This window comes from Papaver somniferum, unplaced genomic scaffold (genome assembly GCF_003573695.1).
Source record: "Papaver somniferum cultivar HN1 unplaced genomic scaffold, ASM357369v1 unplaced-scaffold_35, whole genome shotgun sequence".
NCBI lineage: Eukaryota > Viridiplantae > Streptophyta > Magnoliopsida > Ranunculales > Papaveraceae > Papaver > Papaver somniferum.
Window position 1 is genome coordinate 6,721,808 of NW_020645971.1, and position 17,667 is coordinate 6,739,474.

Genomic DNA, 17,667 nt, shown 5'->3' on the forward strand with positions numbered 1-17,667 from the left:
GGGGGGGGGGGGTTAGGAGCTCTAGGAATGACAACATTAGAACCCAGAAGAGGATTATGATCAGAAACTCCTCTGGTACCAACTTTATAATTCCACCCATTAAATTGTCCAACCATTTCAAGTTATATAAAGCTTTATCCAGGTTACATAGAATTCTCTTTCTTCCAGCCCTACAATTACACCAGGAAAATTCTAGACCACTTTTAGGAGCTTGTAGGAGACCACAAAAATCTACACAATCCTGAAAATCTCTCATAGCAGAAGAAATCGGATTTCTACCACCTCTTTTCGCATCAGTAGAAAAAATAGTATTAAAATCCCCCAGAATTAACCAGGGCTTATTCATAAGACTAATATCACACAAGTCTTGCCAAAGTCTCTTCTGTTTATACTATATGAATTAGCATGCACTCCTGTGACAAGAACATCACCTACTTCAACTGTAATGGATTGACTAGTAGCTTTGATAACAGAAGGAGCAGTAATTGAACAATTCTAGAAAAGCCAAATATTACCTTTACAACGTGTTCGCTTCAAGTTATTGACATCCTAGGAATTGGATTACAGGGTAGTCCATTTCCAAGATTTGGATTCCCATGAATGGGATTCTGGATTCAAATTTTATTGTTGGTTCCCATAATTCAATTGCATAGGTAATCAATACATGGAAAATCACTTTAAAACCCTTCTCCCCTTTAAGAATTTTATGCCTACAGTATAACCCAGATGGAGTTGAAGGAATTGTAGGTGCTGGTGGAGATTCAGATGGTATATATGGAGTGGTCGGAGCCGTCATTGGTGTGTAGATGGAGTGGTCGGAGCCGTCGTTGGTGGCGGTACAATTATAGTCTTTGTTGTTGGTGGTACACCTGGTGTTGTCGTTGTTGTAGGAACTACCGATGTTGTCGTTGGTGGTGGAACAATCAGTGTTGTTGGCGAGGGTGCAGATGTTGGTGGTGTTGCTGTGAAGATTGTTGATGGTTTTGATGTTAGCGATGGAGTTTGTTTAACAACTGATGAAGAAAGAGATGTTTTGAAAGAGAGAAATAACTAATTATGAGGGGCACTATAGTCATTTACTCTCGATTCCCTGGAATCAGATTACTTTCCATCGCTGCTTCAACGGAATTGAAAACAATGAATTTGAGGGAATCGGATTCCCTAGTAATCCAATTCCGATAATTTTGGTGTTATTCGGTTGGGGGAATTGGGCCGATTCCCTCGGAATTGAATTCCTACGCTCCAAATTCTCCGAAACGAATGCGTTGTTAGAATTATCCACAGAGTTATGAATTATTTGATGATGCATCCCAGGGAGCTTAAAATAAAAATTTGATGTTTTAATTTTGGGTTCAACAATCCATACAAGAGATGGATTATTAGAATTAACTATACTTCTCAATTTATCCTTGGCCTTTTGTCTCTTAAGGCCTCTAATATTCCAAAAGATGATCTTCATCTAAAAGGTGGGGGTTGAGGGGATATACTCCCCTTATCAATCATATTCTTAAGAGATTCTTTACTAGCTTTTCTAGTGACTACTGCTAGTTTTAAAGGAGGTTTTTTCTTAGAATTTTTACTTGAACCCACTTCATCACTTGGCTGGGAACTGTTAGTCTCTATGTTGGTTTAGCAACAAAACATGATTTGTATTCCTTTGAACTGGATTAGTACTAATCCTAATCAATGAGATTAAGGTTTGTTCATGTTAATCATGAATGTTTAAGAGTACATAATGATAAGTATGGCTTATACTATCTGGAATGGCATACTAGTTATAACAATGTTATGTGAGGCTGTTTTTCAACTGTTGATGGAGGTTGAATGACACATGTCTTTCATAGCATGAGGTGGACTCCATTCTAGCTCTTGTTTATAAAGAAATTTTTTCCATCATTAAAAAATAAGAGAAGATAGAATTGGAAGTGTCTGCCTACAAGTTTTTTTCTTTCTACTGTTTTGCTAGATCTAAGGTATGCACTTATACTTCCTATCTATTTCATGTCAAGTGTTTTCAGTTATAGAATATGTGATCCTAGAGCATGCATAGAACTACATATCAACATAAGGTATTAAGCATGTTCACATAAAATTGATTACAGCTAATAAGGAATTGCAAAGCATGATTATAGGCTGATATTCTAACATTGGTATCAGAGCCTTAGGTATAATATATTCTACAGAACTTGATTTATAGATTATGGTGACAATTATGAAATTTCAGTAATTCACATATTAGTTTAGATATGAATTCCTTAGATTCAAATCATGTAAGATATGTACTTGTTGTCACCATGTTACAAGGCTGATCTAAAGAATTATTTGAAGCCTTGTAGTAGTCTTGATGTAGTTTTTACGTTTCTATATGTCGCCAAAGTGATACTTTGGGAGCTGATAAATGCTGCATATTTTCGTTATGAAAGGACTATGTAAAATTGCATTTCAGATGTTGTTCGTATGACGATACCCAAAGGTTAATCATACTTGTCATATCTGTAATGGAACAGGGTAATCTATTTATACATAGTAAATGATAGATTTTTACGACCCAGAGGTTCAAAAGATCCGTTGAGTACTATGTATAAGCTGATTAGCCTTGTTTTTTTTATTAGACTTTGGTACATCAAGAGTTTACCCAAAGGTGGAGTTGTGGTTGTATCGAGTCTGAAATCAGCATGTTGTTATCATTATGTTTAAGAATGTTGTATGTTTCAATGCATACATATCATTCATACGGAATACATGCATATTTCAGCTACAACGAATCCTATACAAGTTCAAGGTTATTTGGCTGGTATTGAGCCTCTTAATGGCACGAACTACTTCAAATGGAAGTCAAACCTTGATATAGTCCTTGGCTACTTGGAATATGACATCGCTCTAAGAGAACCTAAACCAGAAATGCTTGTCGATACTTCTACTAGAAATGAAAAGATAGATTTCCATAAATGGGAGAAGGAAAACAGAATGAGTATAATGATCATTCGAGGTGCAATTCCTGATGCCATTCGAGGTGGAATTCCAATAAAAGATACTGCTAAAGAGATAATGGAAGTTATTCAGTCAAAAATTATGAGTTCAACGAAGTCTATGATTGGTACTCATATGGGTCAGCTGACTTCCGTGCGGTATAATGGTGAAGGTATTGTTCGAGATCACATCCTCCAAATGGAAGATCTGGTATACAAATTACGGGGTCTGGATATGAATCTAAATGATGATTTTCTAGTACAACTTGCAGTTAATTCACTCCCTAAGCAGTTCGAGACTTTCAAGGTCAACTATAACACTTGTGACAGAAAATGGAATGCATATGAATTGATCGCTCATTGTGTGCAAGAAGAGGAAAGGCAGCGACGTGAAACTAAAGAGTATGCACATTTTACTACTGCTGGTTGATAAGTGCATAATTCACATGATTTTAGTGATTATTCCATGCTTTTTTTAGTTAGATTTCTTGCATATTATCCTTGTATTACTCTTGTTTTCCATTTTATTTGTTTATTTAGGTAAATCATTCAAAGTCAATGGAAAAGGCTGCAAAAGAGCTATAAAGTGAAGTTCTCCAAAGATCCAAGTGTCTAAAGACGAAAGAAGTGGAAGAAGTGCGACGAAAAGAAGCAAATAAGGTCGAAACCATAAGGAGGTTCAACTCATCCAAATTAAGGATTTCTTATCATCTTTTTGAAGATAATTCAATTATAAAGAAAACAGCGAAACAATGAGGTCATTCTGATTTCGGACGAAGAAGTTACGGCCAAAACAGTCGAGACGTAAAACTGCAATCTACAACACCACTTTCGGCATTGCAGTGCATAATTCACATGATTTTAGTGATTATTCCATGCTTATTTTAGTTAGATTTCTTGCATATTATCCTTGTATTACTCTTGTTTTCCATTTTATTTGTTTATTTAGGTGAATCATTCAAAGTCAATGGAAAAGGATGCAAAAGAGCTATAAAGTGAAGTTCTCCAAAGATCCAAGTGTCTAAAGCCGAAAGAAGTGGAAGAAGTGCGACGAAAAGAAGCAAAGAAGGTCGAAACCATAAGGAGGAATAAAATACCAAGTTCAACTCATCCAAATTAAGGATTTCTTATCATCATTTTGAAGAGAATACAATTATGAAGAGAACGACGAAACAATGAGGTCATTCCTAGTTCGGACGAAGAAGTTACGGCCAAAACAGTCGAGACGTAAAATTGAAATCTACAACACCGCTTTCGGCATTGCAGTGCATAATTCACATGATTTTAGTGATTATTCCATGCTTGTTTTAGTTAGATTTCTTGCATATTATCCTTGTATTACTCTTGTTTTCCATTTTATTTGTTTATTTAGGTGAATCATTCAAAGTCAATGGAAAAGGCTGCCAAAGAGCTATAAAGTGAAGTTCTCCAAAGATCCAGGTGTCTAAAGCCGAAAGAAGTGGAAGAAGTGCGACGAAAAGAAGCAAAGAAGGTCGAAACCATAAGGAGGAATAAAATACCAAGTTCAACTCATCCAAGTTAAGGATTTATTATCATCATTTTGAATAGAATTCAATTATGAAGAGAACGGCGAAAGAATGAGGTCATTCCGAGTTCGGAGAAAGAAGTTACGGCCAAAACAGTCGAGGCGTAAAACTGCAATCTACAGCACCACTTTCGGCATTGCTTTATCAATACCGAAAGTAGTCGTATTTCATGCAGAGAAGGTGTATTTTTGATCACAACTTTCTGCATTGCTTTGGGGTATTCGACAATGCCGACTGAGACAAACCTATGGGGTCCCTTTTGACGTATTTTGACTTCCAAATCAAGGAAACTTGGTCCCGGATGGATTCTAATACCTAGATCTCATGAAAACTATATAAGAGGACTTCCACAACAATTAGAGGGGATCTCTACATATCACATCTCATATTATACTTTCGTTCTTCATTAAAAACCTAGGGTTTATCCCTTTGCGGGAAACCGGGTAATTGTGTAATCATGAGTTGCTAAACCTTTGTTGATTAAGGATGAATTCAATGTTCTAGACGTGAAGTCTGATTTTTTAATACAAGTTTGTTTGAAGTTTTAATTATCATCGATTGTCTTTTATATATCTAGGGTTTATGATTGATTCTTAGATTGATTTGGGTGCACACCTAGATTAGTCTATTGATCATTCTATTGCTAGTAGAAGTTATGACATAAGTAATCGTCGATTGACTCTCTACACAAGTAGAAATCGTAAGACCTTGCGGAGGGATTCCGTGGAGCAATTGCGAGTGAAGACAACATCAGCAAGTGGACCTTGATCTAAGATTTCAACTACTGGGATCAACCTAAATTCACAAAGCTTAGAGCGTTCGATTGGATTACACCTTGAGTGATCTACTACTTGGTGGTTCGTTGAATAGAATGTGGTAGTCGAGAACTTCTGTATCCAGTGATAGAAGGAGTTTTGGGGATAACACTGATCTAGCTGTTATTCTACGGTTGGTGATGAATGATTCTGACGGAAGATAGATAAGTATACTGATCCGATTAACGCTAGGTAATGGCGAAGGATTCCTTGATCATCTCTTTCATCTTATTCTCGTTTTATTCTTTTTATTTACTTTAAACCAAAACCCGTTTGTGTTTTCCTTTGTTTTGCTAATATAAATAACCTATCAATTATACATCTCTCTGTGGGAACGATCTCTTACTACCGCTATATTACCAGTTAATTAGTGGGAAATATCTTGATTAATTTGTTGTGGTTACGACACACATCAAATTTTGGCGCCGCTGCCGGGAAGCAGTTGCTAATTGATTTGTTATTTGTTTAGCTTATTTTTATTTTTTGTTTTTCTATTTCTTGTGAGTCGTCATGTTTCCTTACGGAAATAACATGTACGGAGCACAATAACAATCATCATATTATGGTGGTAAGCAACATGGTTTTCAATCTCATTCATATAACAACTACCAACCATACCCTATGGAGCCTTATGGATACTCTCATACATATCAACAACCTTATGACGGGTATGTAAGTGAGCAATCAAAGGGATGGGAGGATAGTTATGCTTCTGATCAATTTTTTTCTAGTAATGTGCAGATGATAGAGATTTTGGAACTAAAAAGTTGTGATACTGAATCAAAACCTACTCTTCTTCATCGTGTTTTTCCTTCACTCTTTCCAAAAGAGGAGATTGTGCATAACGGTGGAAAGCGTGTTAAAGTCAGAAAATTATATGCGCGATACAACCAACTGGAGGAAGTCGGTGCATCACAAAAGATTCTTGATGAAATTAACCAGGCCATAGATATGGAATTCGAACGTCGTTTCGCTATTGACGATTTTGAAGAGGATTCCGATTTCGATGATGAAATTGTTGAAGAGATGGAGATTGAGAATGAAACCAAATTGATTGAAGTTGTGGAAGACCCAATTAAGCTTTTTAAGGAATATAATGATGCTGAGATTTCGGTTGAGGCATAAATTAAAGTTCGATAGAGGACCACGATATACTTTAAGTAAATAATTCATTAGAGATAAAAGATGAGGATCCAGAACAAGGTTTGTTTAATCCTTTCCATAATTCTATATCTATTGATCCTTTCCATCCAATTGAAGTAGATTCTCAACGAGTTGTTAACCCAACTTTTAGGAAAATACCTCACTTAGGATTGGAGTTATGTGCTTCCAAAGTTTTAACAGATTATTTTGCTTCTAAGTATCCACCACTTGATGTGTTTGATTCTAGCGTTTTGCAGGTTCACCAAGCTGAGGAACCGTTTGAAGTTCCCAAATTCTATGTTCTCTATCCACTTTCGAGTGTAGAAAGGACTAAGTGTGGGGGAAACTTCAATAAAGTGATAGCTTCAATATTTATATCTGGTGCTAATATTTTTGTTAAGTTGTTACTAGAATTGCAGATTGTTTTCTGGGCAGACTACCAGATTTTCAGATTATTGGTGTATGGCCGATAACGAGAAGGTCAGGCTGAGGACCTTAAACTAAGCGCTTAATGGGAGGCAACCCATAGGTTTTATATTTCTATCTTTTTGTATTTATTTTTCTTCTTTTTCATATCATATTAGGATTTCCCACCTTGATTTTACTTAGGACGAGTCAATTACATTGAGGACAATGTAAAGTTTAAGTGTGGGGGAGTGTTTGGATATTTTGCATATAGAGTTTTTAGCCTTTTTGAGTCAATTTTTCAAAAATTTTGCATAAAAACCTCCAACTTGTAGAGATTTTAGAGTCACTAGCATACTTCTAGGTATGTTTACATAGAGAATTCTGACTGACATAACTGAACTTGGAAGTGTTAGGGAACTACGTTGGATTTCTTGCTTGTTAGAGTGTTAAATAATGGATTTAATCATGCCGATGATGCAAATTAGGAACAGGGAGAAGTGCATTATTAGATTTGTTGATCAATCATTAGTGGAGACTACCTATTTTCATATCAACTGAGGAACCAGACCAGATTTCTTTGTAGCTGACTAAAGAGCTTTCTTTTGAGTGTGTGTCACCGTACGTTAATTCCGGGTAGAATGGTGAGCTACCCAACCTCCCACCAATAGAAGCACTACTCTTTGATCTCTTGAGTGCTAATTTTGTCAATCATGAGGGTGTCGTCTATAGATGAAAACCACCTTCTTGTAGTTTGATTTGCAGTTAGCACCATTTTCTCTCTCGCCAACAACAGATCCATAGAAACACCATCATCATCAACAAGTGGAGCGACATCAAAATCTACAAGGAAAGTTGAAGACGTTTGAGGTTTATAAGCAACAATACGAGTAAAAGAGAAATTTCATATCCAAGTAAAGAAACATACAATGAGCAGATTTTTATATACATGTTGAAGACTTACACATAAGGGGCGGTAATCTATATCAAAGTGGAAGACTAAGTACAAGAGCGAATAAAATCAAAAGATGAGAGTTATTGAAGTTTATGATACAAGACAATACAAGTTTTGAAGAATCAAGCGGTAAAGTACTTCACCATGGCCATTTTCATTGTTATTTTTGTATTATTTTTCTTGTCGTAAAAAAAAATTAAAAAAAAAGACAAGAAAAATTTGTTATTTGTTCAATGAGGCCATGGGGAAGAAAAATCTATAAGGAAGTTTCAAGCAACAAGGAAATTGAGGAAAAGAGTTATAAATTGTCAGAGTTCTACGAAATTCAAGAGTTTATCATCAACAGTTGAAGACCGAAGATGAAGACCAAGATGAAGAAGACGAGCCGAAGGAAGACGTTTCTATTGGATGATGTGAGAGTGGTGTTATCATCATTGCAATCAGATGTGAAGGTGGTAAGTACTCTCATCCTCGCAATAATGGTTGATTTCCTTTCTTAGAGATCATCAGAAAAAGTCTTTATTTTCCACGATTTTGTGGAGTCTCCAGAAATTATTCAGAAGGTTTCCTCTCACTATTCAACGTGTGTAAGATTCCCTCTTTATCCCTACCTGCACACATGTGAGACCCATAAAAAAGCCGTCTTATTGAGTGCAATTATCATAAAATCCTTTTAAGTGAGGCAGAAGTCGAGGCGAAATGCTTATTCATCGCTCTCAAATACACGTTCTCTCATTATGGTGTGGTTATTTCTCACTCAACATTTAAGAATGAGAATATGTTCTTTGGTATTTCAAACTTCTTGTTACTAGCATGCGGAACTCTATGTCCTCATAACTCTTTGGATGCTTGGGACGCTGGAACTCTTTGAAGTTGTAGTAGGTTTTGTGGGTATATCTCTCGTAAGATCTCACGAGACTATAACTCGTCCACTAGGGACACCTAGGGGTTTAAAGGCATGTTGCATTTGCTAAGTGCATCCGTATCCTCGACGACATGGAGTTTTTGTATTTTAGGTAGTTTTCTCGAGGACTAGAAAAAGCTAAGTGTGGGGGAATTTGATAAGTGCATAATTCACATGATTTTAGTGATTATTTCATGCTTGTTTTAGTTATATTTCTTGCATATTATCCTTGTATTACTCTTGTTTTCCATTTTATTTGTTTATTTAGGTGAATCACTCAAATTCAATGAAAAAGGCTGCAAAAGAGATATAAAGTGAAGTTCTCCAAAGATCTGAGTGTCTAAATCCGAAAGAAGTGGAATAAGTGCGACAAAAAGAAGCAAAGAAGGTTGAAACCATAAGGAGGACTAAAATACCAAGTTAAACTCATCCAAATTAAGGATTTCTTATCATCATTTTTAAGATAATTTAATTATGAAGAGAACGGCGAAACAATGAGGTCATTCCAAGTTCGGACAAAGAAGTTACGGCCAAAACAGTCGAGACGTAAAACTGCAATCTACAACACCACTTTCAGCATTGCTTTAGAAATACCGAAAGTAGTCGTATTTCAGGCATAGAAGGTGTATTTTTGAGCACAACTTTCGGCATTGCTTTGGGGTATTCGACAATGTCGACTGAGACAAACCTATGGGGTCGCTTTTGACGTATTTTGACTTCCAAATCAAGGAAACTTGGTCCCTGATGGATTCTAATACCTAAATCTCATGAAAACTATATAAGAGGACTTCCACAACAATTAGAGGGGATATCTACATATCACATCTCATATTCGTTCTTCATTAAAAACCTAGGGTTTACCCCTTTGGGGGAAACCGGGTAATTGTGTAATCATGAGTTGCTAAATCTTTGTTGATTAAGGATGAATTCAATGTTCTAGACGTGAAGTCTGATTTGTTAATACAAGTTTGTTTGAATTTTTAAGTATCATCGATTGTCTTTTCTATATCTAGGGTTTATGTTTGATTCTTAGATTGATTTGGGTGCACAACTAGATTAGTCTATTGATCATTCTATTGCTAGTAGAGTTTATGAGATAAGTAATCGTCAATTGACTCTCTACACAAGTAAAAATCGTGAGACCTTGCGGAGGGATTCCGTGGAGCAATTGCGAGTGAAGAAAACTGTTGATGGTGGCTTTTCATTTAAGGCTAAAATTGTAAAAGCCAAAACTATGCGCTAACATCCTGCAAAGGATAAAGCCACTGATAAAGTGGAGACTGAGTGATCGCTCTCAGCATGACCAGCCTTGTATTTCCTGTACTACTCTATTTTCATTATTGGTGCGGCATGACGACTGAGTGATCGCTCTCAGCAGAGCAACACTAATCTCCAAGCATTAAATAAGGAGGCATGTACGAAATACCCGTACAGGCTATAACTCTCAGAGTGTTATACTAGCCCGATCGAGCATCTGGAATGTCCGTATCAGTCTCAGAAGCGATCACGACCATCCAACTTCACCAGCATGATTGGATGGCGTAGATCGGATCCATAACCCCCAGGAAGGTATTGGAGTATTCACTACCGACCCAATGCGGGCCCCGCATGGTCGGCCTCCCCAAAAGGGTAGAATGGCTTGCCAAATCGTCCAGCCAAAGCAGCGCGGACGTGAAACCCTAATTTAGGGTCTACGGCACATTAAATGTGTCGCAAAGCAGTCTCAACCATCCATCTTCGCAAGCATAGATGGAGGGTGTAGGTGTATATTCAAAGGGCCCAGAGCATATCAACACAATCAACGTGGGCCCGCCTACATACATGACCAATCGGTCAGGACAAACTATAGTTGGTCGTTCCAGTTCGTGCGCCCAAACAAGGCATGACGCACGGCCGATGAAACCCTAATTAGGGTTTGAACATCACGGGCATCCATTTTCTCCTGCACGAATGAAGGGTCCAGGAATATACTAGGCAGGTCCGGTGCGCATCAACATGATCACCATGGGACCATCTATCTCCACACCTGATCGTCCAAGGCATATCATGCCTGGTTGCCTCGATTCGCACACCCAAACTAGGCGTGGTCACACCTCCCAATTGCAAACTAATCTCGACCACTCAACTTTGATGGACAAATTGAGTGGCTTATATCACGTTTCTATGGGACAATGAAATACAGGCGTGTACACCAGCCCGCCGTCTGCACACCAGACTAATCGTCCAAGACCGACCAGGCTTGGTCGCCTCGAAACGCGCGCCCAAATTTGGCATGACGTGCGGCCTTTGCGGCACAAAATCTCTGTCGCAAATCAATCCTAGACGCTCCTCTTTGCCGGACAAATTGAGCGATCTAGATTACACTTTCACGAGACAATGAGGTATGGGCATGTACACCGGCATGCCATCTACACGCATGCTCAATCGGCCTTGCCAAAATCGTGTTCCAAGCTTGGATTCGACCAAGCTGAAGAGTGATGCTTGCACAGCTCTTCATAAACCCTAATTCCACTAACAGTCACAGATGAGTGTCTCAAAGATCATCTCGTCCGTTCAACTTCACCTGCTTGGTTATACAGCCCTTTTCAGGAGTTAGTTGGTTAATGAGGTGTCGTGTTGATTACCATCCGCCACTCTACTACACCATGTGGTGAGCCAAGACAGGACTTGCTTGCGCAGCCTCCAAACCATCACATGAAGTAGGCTGGACATGATGCTATTTTAAGACGCTCAACAGCGATGCTTCATACATGCTGAATATATTCGATGCATTACATGCATAAAATTCACGTGATATTTTACAAGTATAAAATTCCCAAATAACTTAGTTATTTAACCTAGCATTACATGCTACCTTTTTTGGGTCCCACGATCTGCACATTCGAGACATCAATCATGTCACAAACTGGGGGATACATACTGGGGTATTGGTCTGGCGGTTTAGAGCGTGCAGCGCACAACGCGCCATCACAAGAAAGTGTCAGGAAGTCATGGACGGTTAGTGATGATGGGAGAAGTGGGCAAGACTGATCGTGTAACACTAACACACGCAACTCCACTACTCCATCACTCCACTTTATCCACTTCCCATGAGAGACGTGGGTTAGGCTCAATGACTTGTATAAATAGGTTCTCCTCCCTATTTTCAAACAAGAAAAGACAAGACAACAAAAACCAAGTGTTGATACAACCGTATTCAAACACCGGAACTGATAGCTTACATTCTGCAAGCCAGTTCAGCTTTCTGATACAAGTCGTACATAGCCAACACCTTCACAATCTCAACACCTTCTTCGCTTCCATCCCTAAGATCAACCCCATCTCCTTCACTTTGTGACCGAAGAAAGTCTGGAACGGCTATTTCTTGGTTTAGGCCAGAATTGTACACATTGATTTCTCGAATCACGAAGCACTCCCGTGCAGTGCATTTGTTTAGGGTTTAGATTCATTCCTCATCTACACACCCCAAATTACCAAATTCGGCAGGAATAATTTTTACCCATAAACAATTGGCGACCACAGCGGGAGGTTAATCTCTCGGTTGTAAAGTCAATTTCTTCAATACCATTCGATCGGTTTCAAATGGTTGGTCTTAGGACCGCCTCAACGGCCTCAAATCCTGGTGATTCCCCAACGGAAATACCCCTCCTCCCAACGACGTACCTGACAGTATAATCAGGATACTTCCAACGTTGAGTGAACTAGCGCTGGTACATGAGATTCACACGAAGAACATGGAGCTTATCAAGGAAGCGATAAATGGCATACTTGACCTCCTCGTCAATATCACATCAGAGATGAGCGTTCCAGAGGCTTCCACACTGGGGACTGGTCCCTCTCAAATCAACAACTTTATTACGAACCAGAGACCAGTGGATCAGGAAGCGACATCTCTAGTGGAAAGTTTGTGTGAACTTTTACACCTCTCGAAGATTCAGCGGGCGGAGACGTTTTCTGCAATTAACCAGATAGCCCTGGGCGTACACCTGGCTCCTTCACATCCAGAGGTCCTAAGTGCATCGGAAACATCTGTAAATAATGTTACATTTACAGAAGAAGCTATGAAGGCAGAAGAAGGTCACAACCGAGCCCTGCATGTTACCGCACACATCAAGGGTTCAGAGTTCAGAAGGGCCCTCATCGACACAGGAGCATCTTCGAATGTGATTACTCTCAAGACACTCAGGACAACCAAGGGTCGCCCATGCAAGATCGTACGACAGCCCACCACAATGACAGACTTCGAAGGAAACCAGACCAGCACATACGGGTATGTCAACCTGAATTTATCAATAGGGCTTGTTCAATCAAAAGTGAAATTTGAAGTCATAGAGAAGGAGCCGGACTATCATATGATACTAGGGAGACCGTGGCTTCATGACATTAAGGTCATCCCTTCAACGTATTACCAGTGCCTAAAGACCATGCTAAATGAGGAAGTCATCTGTATTCCTGCATCACTTTCTCCGTACGCACCAATATGCGGAGTGGAACTTTTCGAGCCAAAGGAAATTCCGCAGGGAAGATCAGACAAAGTCCTATGCACCCCACTACCCACGTGGTCTTCAATTCAGGAATAATACCGACTTACATCACTAAGGGCTAAGCACCACGACGCACCTTTGCTGATGAGGCGTCCATCTTTATCCGGTGAAGCTTCAACCCACGTTCACACCAAGAGGGAACGAACTTTCGAGGAAAGCCGTGATCAGAAGGGGAAAACAATATACCGATGCCGCTGTTAGCAATTAGCAGGAGAGACTGGCACCCAGTCTCTCCGCCCAAATGAGTGCTTCAAGAACGATGGGCCGCAAGAAGAAGTATTGGACGCTTCACGACAGTTACAAGATGGAACCAACTCCACAACTGACGAGCTCGAAATTGTTAACATCGGGAATGAAGAATCTCCCATGCCTGTCTTTATCATTTCGACTTTGTCCACAGACGAACGCGCGAGTCTTGTCCAGCTTCTCAAGGAGTATCAAAACGTATTTGCTTGGACGTATGAGGAAATGCCTGGTCTGGATGAAAAATTGGTCACTCACCATCTACATATCATACCTGGATCTAAGCCGATCAAACAGTCTCCGAGGAAATTCAGACACGAAGTGGAAGAGCAAATCAAAACCGAAATTCAGAAGTTGCTAGCTGCTGGCTTCATCAAACCTATTCACCATCCGACCTGGTTATCTAATATGGTTCCAGTAAAGAAGAAAAACGGACAGATACGGTGTTGCGTGGACTTCAGAGACCTGAACAAGTGCTGCCCCAAGGACGATTTTCCTATGCCTAACATCGACATGTTAGTAGATGCTACCAGCGGACACGTCATGTTCTTCTTCATGGATCGTTACAGTGGCTACATCAGATAAGGATGTATGAACACGATGCATGTAAGACAACCTTTCGAACCCCTCTTGGCAATTTTTACTATACTGTTATGCCCTTCGGGAAATCTTCCATGACATGATGCATAAGCAAGTAGAAGACTACGTGGATGATATTGTGGTCAAGTCAAGAGCTCGGGCAGATCACGCAGGAGTCTTACGAAAAGTGTTCGAAAGGTGTCGTGAATACAAATTGAAGATGAATCCTTTGAAATGCTCCTTCAGTGTCTCTTCAGGCAAATTTCTGGGATTCCAAGTGACTGCTGAAGGGATCAAAGTAGACCCGTCCAAGAATCAAGCCATCCTCACGATGTCGCCACCACAAACTGTGAAGGAACTTCAGAGCTTCATGGGCAAGGTGAACTACATTCGTCGTTTTATACCTGGCTTGACCCAGCTTGTCGCTGCATTCACCCCCTTGCTGAAGAAGGAAACACATTTTATTTGGACCGCAACTCAACAGGAAGCGTTTCAAAAGATTCGACGAATACTATCATCTCCAGCCATCATGAGGTCTCCCGTCCAAGGGAAGCCGCTATGTCTCTACACCGCCTTCAGCGATACCGCTGTAGGGGCTTTACTCTCCCAAGAAGACGGTGAGGGAATCGAACGCCCCATATATTACTTCAGTCGAATATTAAGAGATGATGAGCTCAGGTATCCCAAGGCGGAGAAGGCATGTTTAGATCTAATCCGTTCCATTCAGAAGTTCAGACATTACCTACTGTCCAACAAGGTGGTACTCATATCTAAATCTGATCCTGCGAAGTTTTTTCTTTCAAAACCGGTCCTGATGGGAAGAACGGCCAAGTGGCTTCTCCAAATGTCGGAGTTGGACATAACACATACGTCGCCTAGAGCTATCAAGGGGCAAGCAGTCGCAGACTTATTAACAACATTCCCTAGAGAAGAAACTACGGGGCTACACGAAAATTTTCCTGGAGAATTTCCAGACATCTATGTTGTCGAGGAAGAAGCATGGATCTTGTATTTTGACGGCTCCGCTACCCCTAGCAGTAACACCGAAGGAGCAGGCGTGGTCTTAGTATGTAGTTGCAGGAAATCCTACAACACACCACTTGTAATAATTTGTAGATCTAAACATAAAAATGATGATAAGAATGCTAAAATTGTAAAGAGACACAAGGTTTACGTGGTTCGATCAATTTGATCTACATCCACGGGGTTAGGTTTTACTATGATTATTTGTAATTACATCTTGATTACATGGAGACTCCATTAATGAGTATTTGGAGCTCTAGGTTCTTGAAGGAGGAAGAAGAAGGAGATAATAATAATACAACCAATTCTACTTTCTCTCTCTACAAAATGTATCCTCTCCTAAAGTGTGTCTCTTTTTCTGATTACCTATCTACTTTCTCTCTCTTGCCTTTCTCTTTATATAGGTGTTTACATAGTGGATGACAGCTAATGTACAACTAACATTTCCCCTAATTTCGGATCTGGCTTACGGTATTTTCGCAATCTTACAAATGTAACTTTCGCAACATTCCTAATTTTCGCAAGATCATCACACTTTTCTCATGTTTAAGTTGATGTCATCTGTTATGTCGTTTCTGAAATCATCCTGCGATGTCTTCGCGATGTGTTGTTAATAATTTCGCAAGCATATTCTTCTGTGCGAGAATCTGATCCTACATCTTGCCTCTTTTTTCTTGAATATTGCTTGAAAATCGATCGTTAAGAAAAAATCCACCTTGTTGTAATTGTTGGAGGAACGAGCGAAAGAATATCGGACTTGAAATGTACGTACTTGCCTCTATTCTTTTGTGAAATTCTGGAACGTTGTGAAGTAAATAAGAAGTATCAACCCTTGAAGTATGCAAAGTATGAAGTATCCTTGATGAAGTATAAAAAGTACTTAGTCCTCGAAATATAAGAAGAACTCTGCGAAGTAAATAAGAATCTGTCCTTGAATAATAAGTATTGCCTCTATTCGTGCGAAATTATTACTCCATTTTTGATGAGGATTCTTATTGTTCATTAGCGAACGTCCACTTTGGGAATGATTCTTTCCGAGGAGATAAAAAACATAAAATGTTTTCTTGGTAATCCATAGTTGCCTCTATTCTTTATCTATGAGGGTAGAATCCTTGAGAAAATGTTGAATGTGCGAATTGTTTCCTTATTCTTATCTTTGCCTCTGTCTCATGTTTTGTGCTCATGCAATAGTATAATCTCTTCAAGTTGCTTATAATTGTGCGAAATAATTGAGCGAGATAATCGCATCATTCGAAAGAATCATATTCTGTGAAATTCTGACACATTCTACGAAATTTTGAATCATTCTGCGAAATTCTGAATCATTCTGTGAAGTTCTGAATAATCTTGCGAAATTCTTGAATAATCCTGTGAAATTCTGAATAATTCTGCTAAATTCTGCGATATTATTGCGAAATTATGCAATATTATTCTGTACAGTTTTGTAAAGTACTTATGCGAATATAATGCTTATGTGATGATTATGTTATGAAATGTGTATGCGATGTTTATGCCATGAAATTCTTATGCAATGCATTTATGATGCGAGTATGATGCTTGTATGATGAGAATGCTTATCTATTGCAATGTATAGTTAATGTTTGTGTTACTTAGCTCATTTTGCCGTCTAAAATTGATGTAGCTCTAAATTGCTTCCATTCTTCATTTCTCTGCCTTTTTCTTTAGTGTATGCATTCTTCTTCGTGTAGTTATTGTTCTTCACAAGTTCTTACTTGTTTTTCATCTTCCCTCTTTCCTGCACTATTAGTATCTCATAACAGTATGATCATAATATCAAGTTTGCGGCATTTTCACTGCCTCAATTTCATTTCCATGTACATATTCGCAAGCTTGTTTGCTTACATATAATCATTCTCGCAAGCTTACTTGCTTACTCATTTTCTTATGTGGTCTTATTTTGCCTTCCTAGTTAAAGGTCTTATTTTTCCACCTCTTGTCATTGCGACAAAATCGCAGGACGTCTTTGCACTTTCATGCAAAAACCCATTGATCTTGCCTTAACTTTTTCTTTCGTATTATTGACTCTTCAGGATTGTTGTGACAATATGACAGGCCTAAATATTCTTGCGAAAATAAAGCCCCATGACATTGCCGTCTTGCGACGAAATCGCAGGACGTCTTCACACTTTCATGTAATGACCCATTGATCTCGTATTATCTTTTTCTCTAGTATTATTGCCTCTTCAGGATTGTCGCACAAATATGACAAGTCTTAATACCGTTGCGAGTAAAAAGCCTCATGACATTTGCGTCTTAAGACACTTATCAACTCCCTGATGGAGGGTGCCGCCCTTATCTCCCCCTGGTTGCCCCTTCAAGGAGGCGTACTTCTACCATACAAGGTTAGCTCCTCCCATCCGGTCTTAACAACAATCAGTTGTTTTCGCAGCCTCTTGTCCCTTTTACCTATAGGGCTTATGGTTACGAGACTGCACCCTAAGTGGGGTTTTCTTCGGGCCGAGTGCAGTATAATCCAAGACTTGTCAAGAATGGCAAGTTACGCTCCAGACGCCCCTGGC

General features: G+C 39.3%; 1 protein-coding gene across 1 annotated transcript; it reads left to right on the forward strand.

Moving 5' to 3' along the window:
* Positions 1-2,742: 2,742 nt before the first annotated feature.
* Positions 2,743-3,399, forward strand: LOC113342266. Its single transcript, XM_026586861.1, has one exon. The coding sequence runs from the start codon at positions 2,743-2,745 to the stop codon at positions 3,397-3,399; it is 657 nt and encodes a 218-aa protein (XP_026442646.1).
* Positions 3,400-17,667: the final 14,268 nt, after the last annotated feature.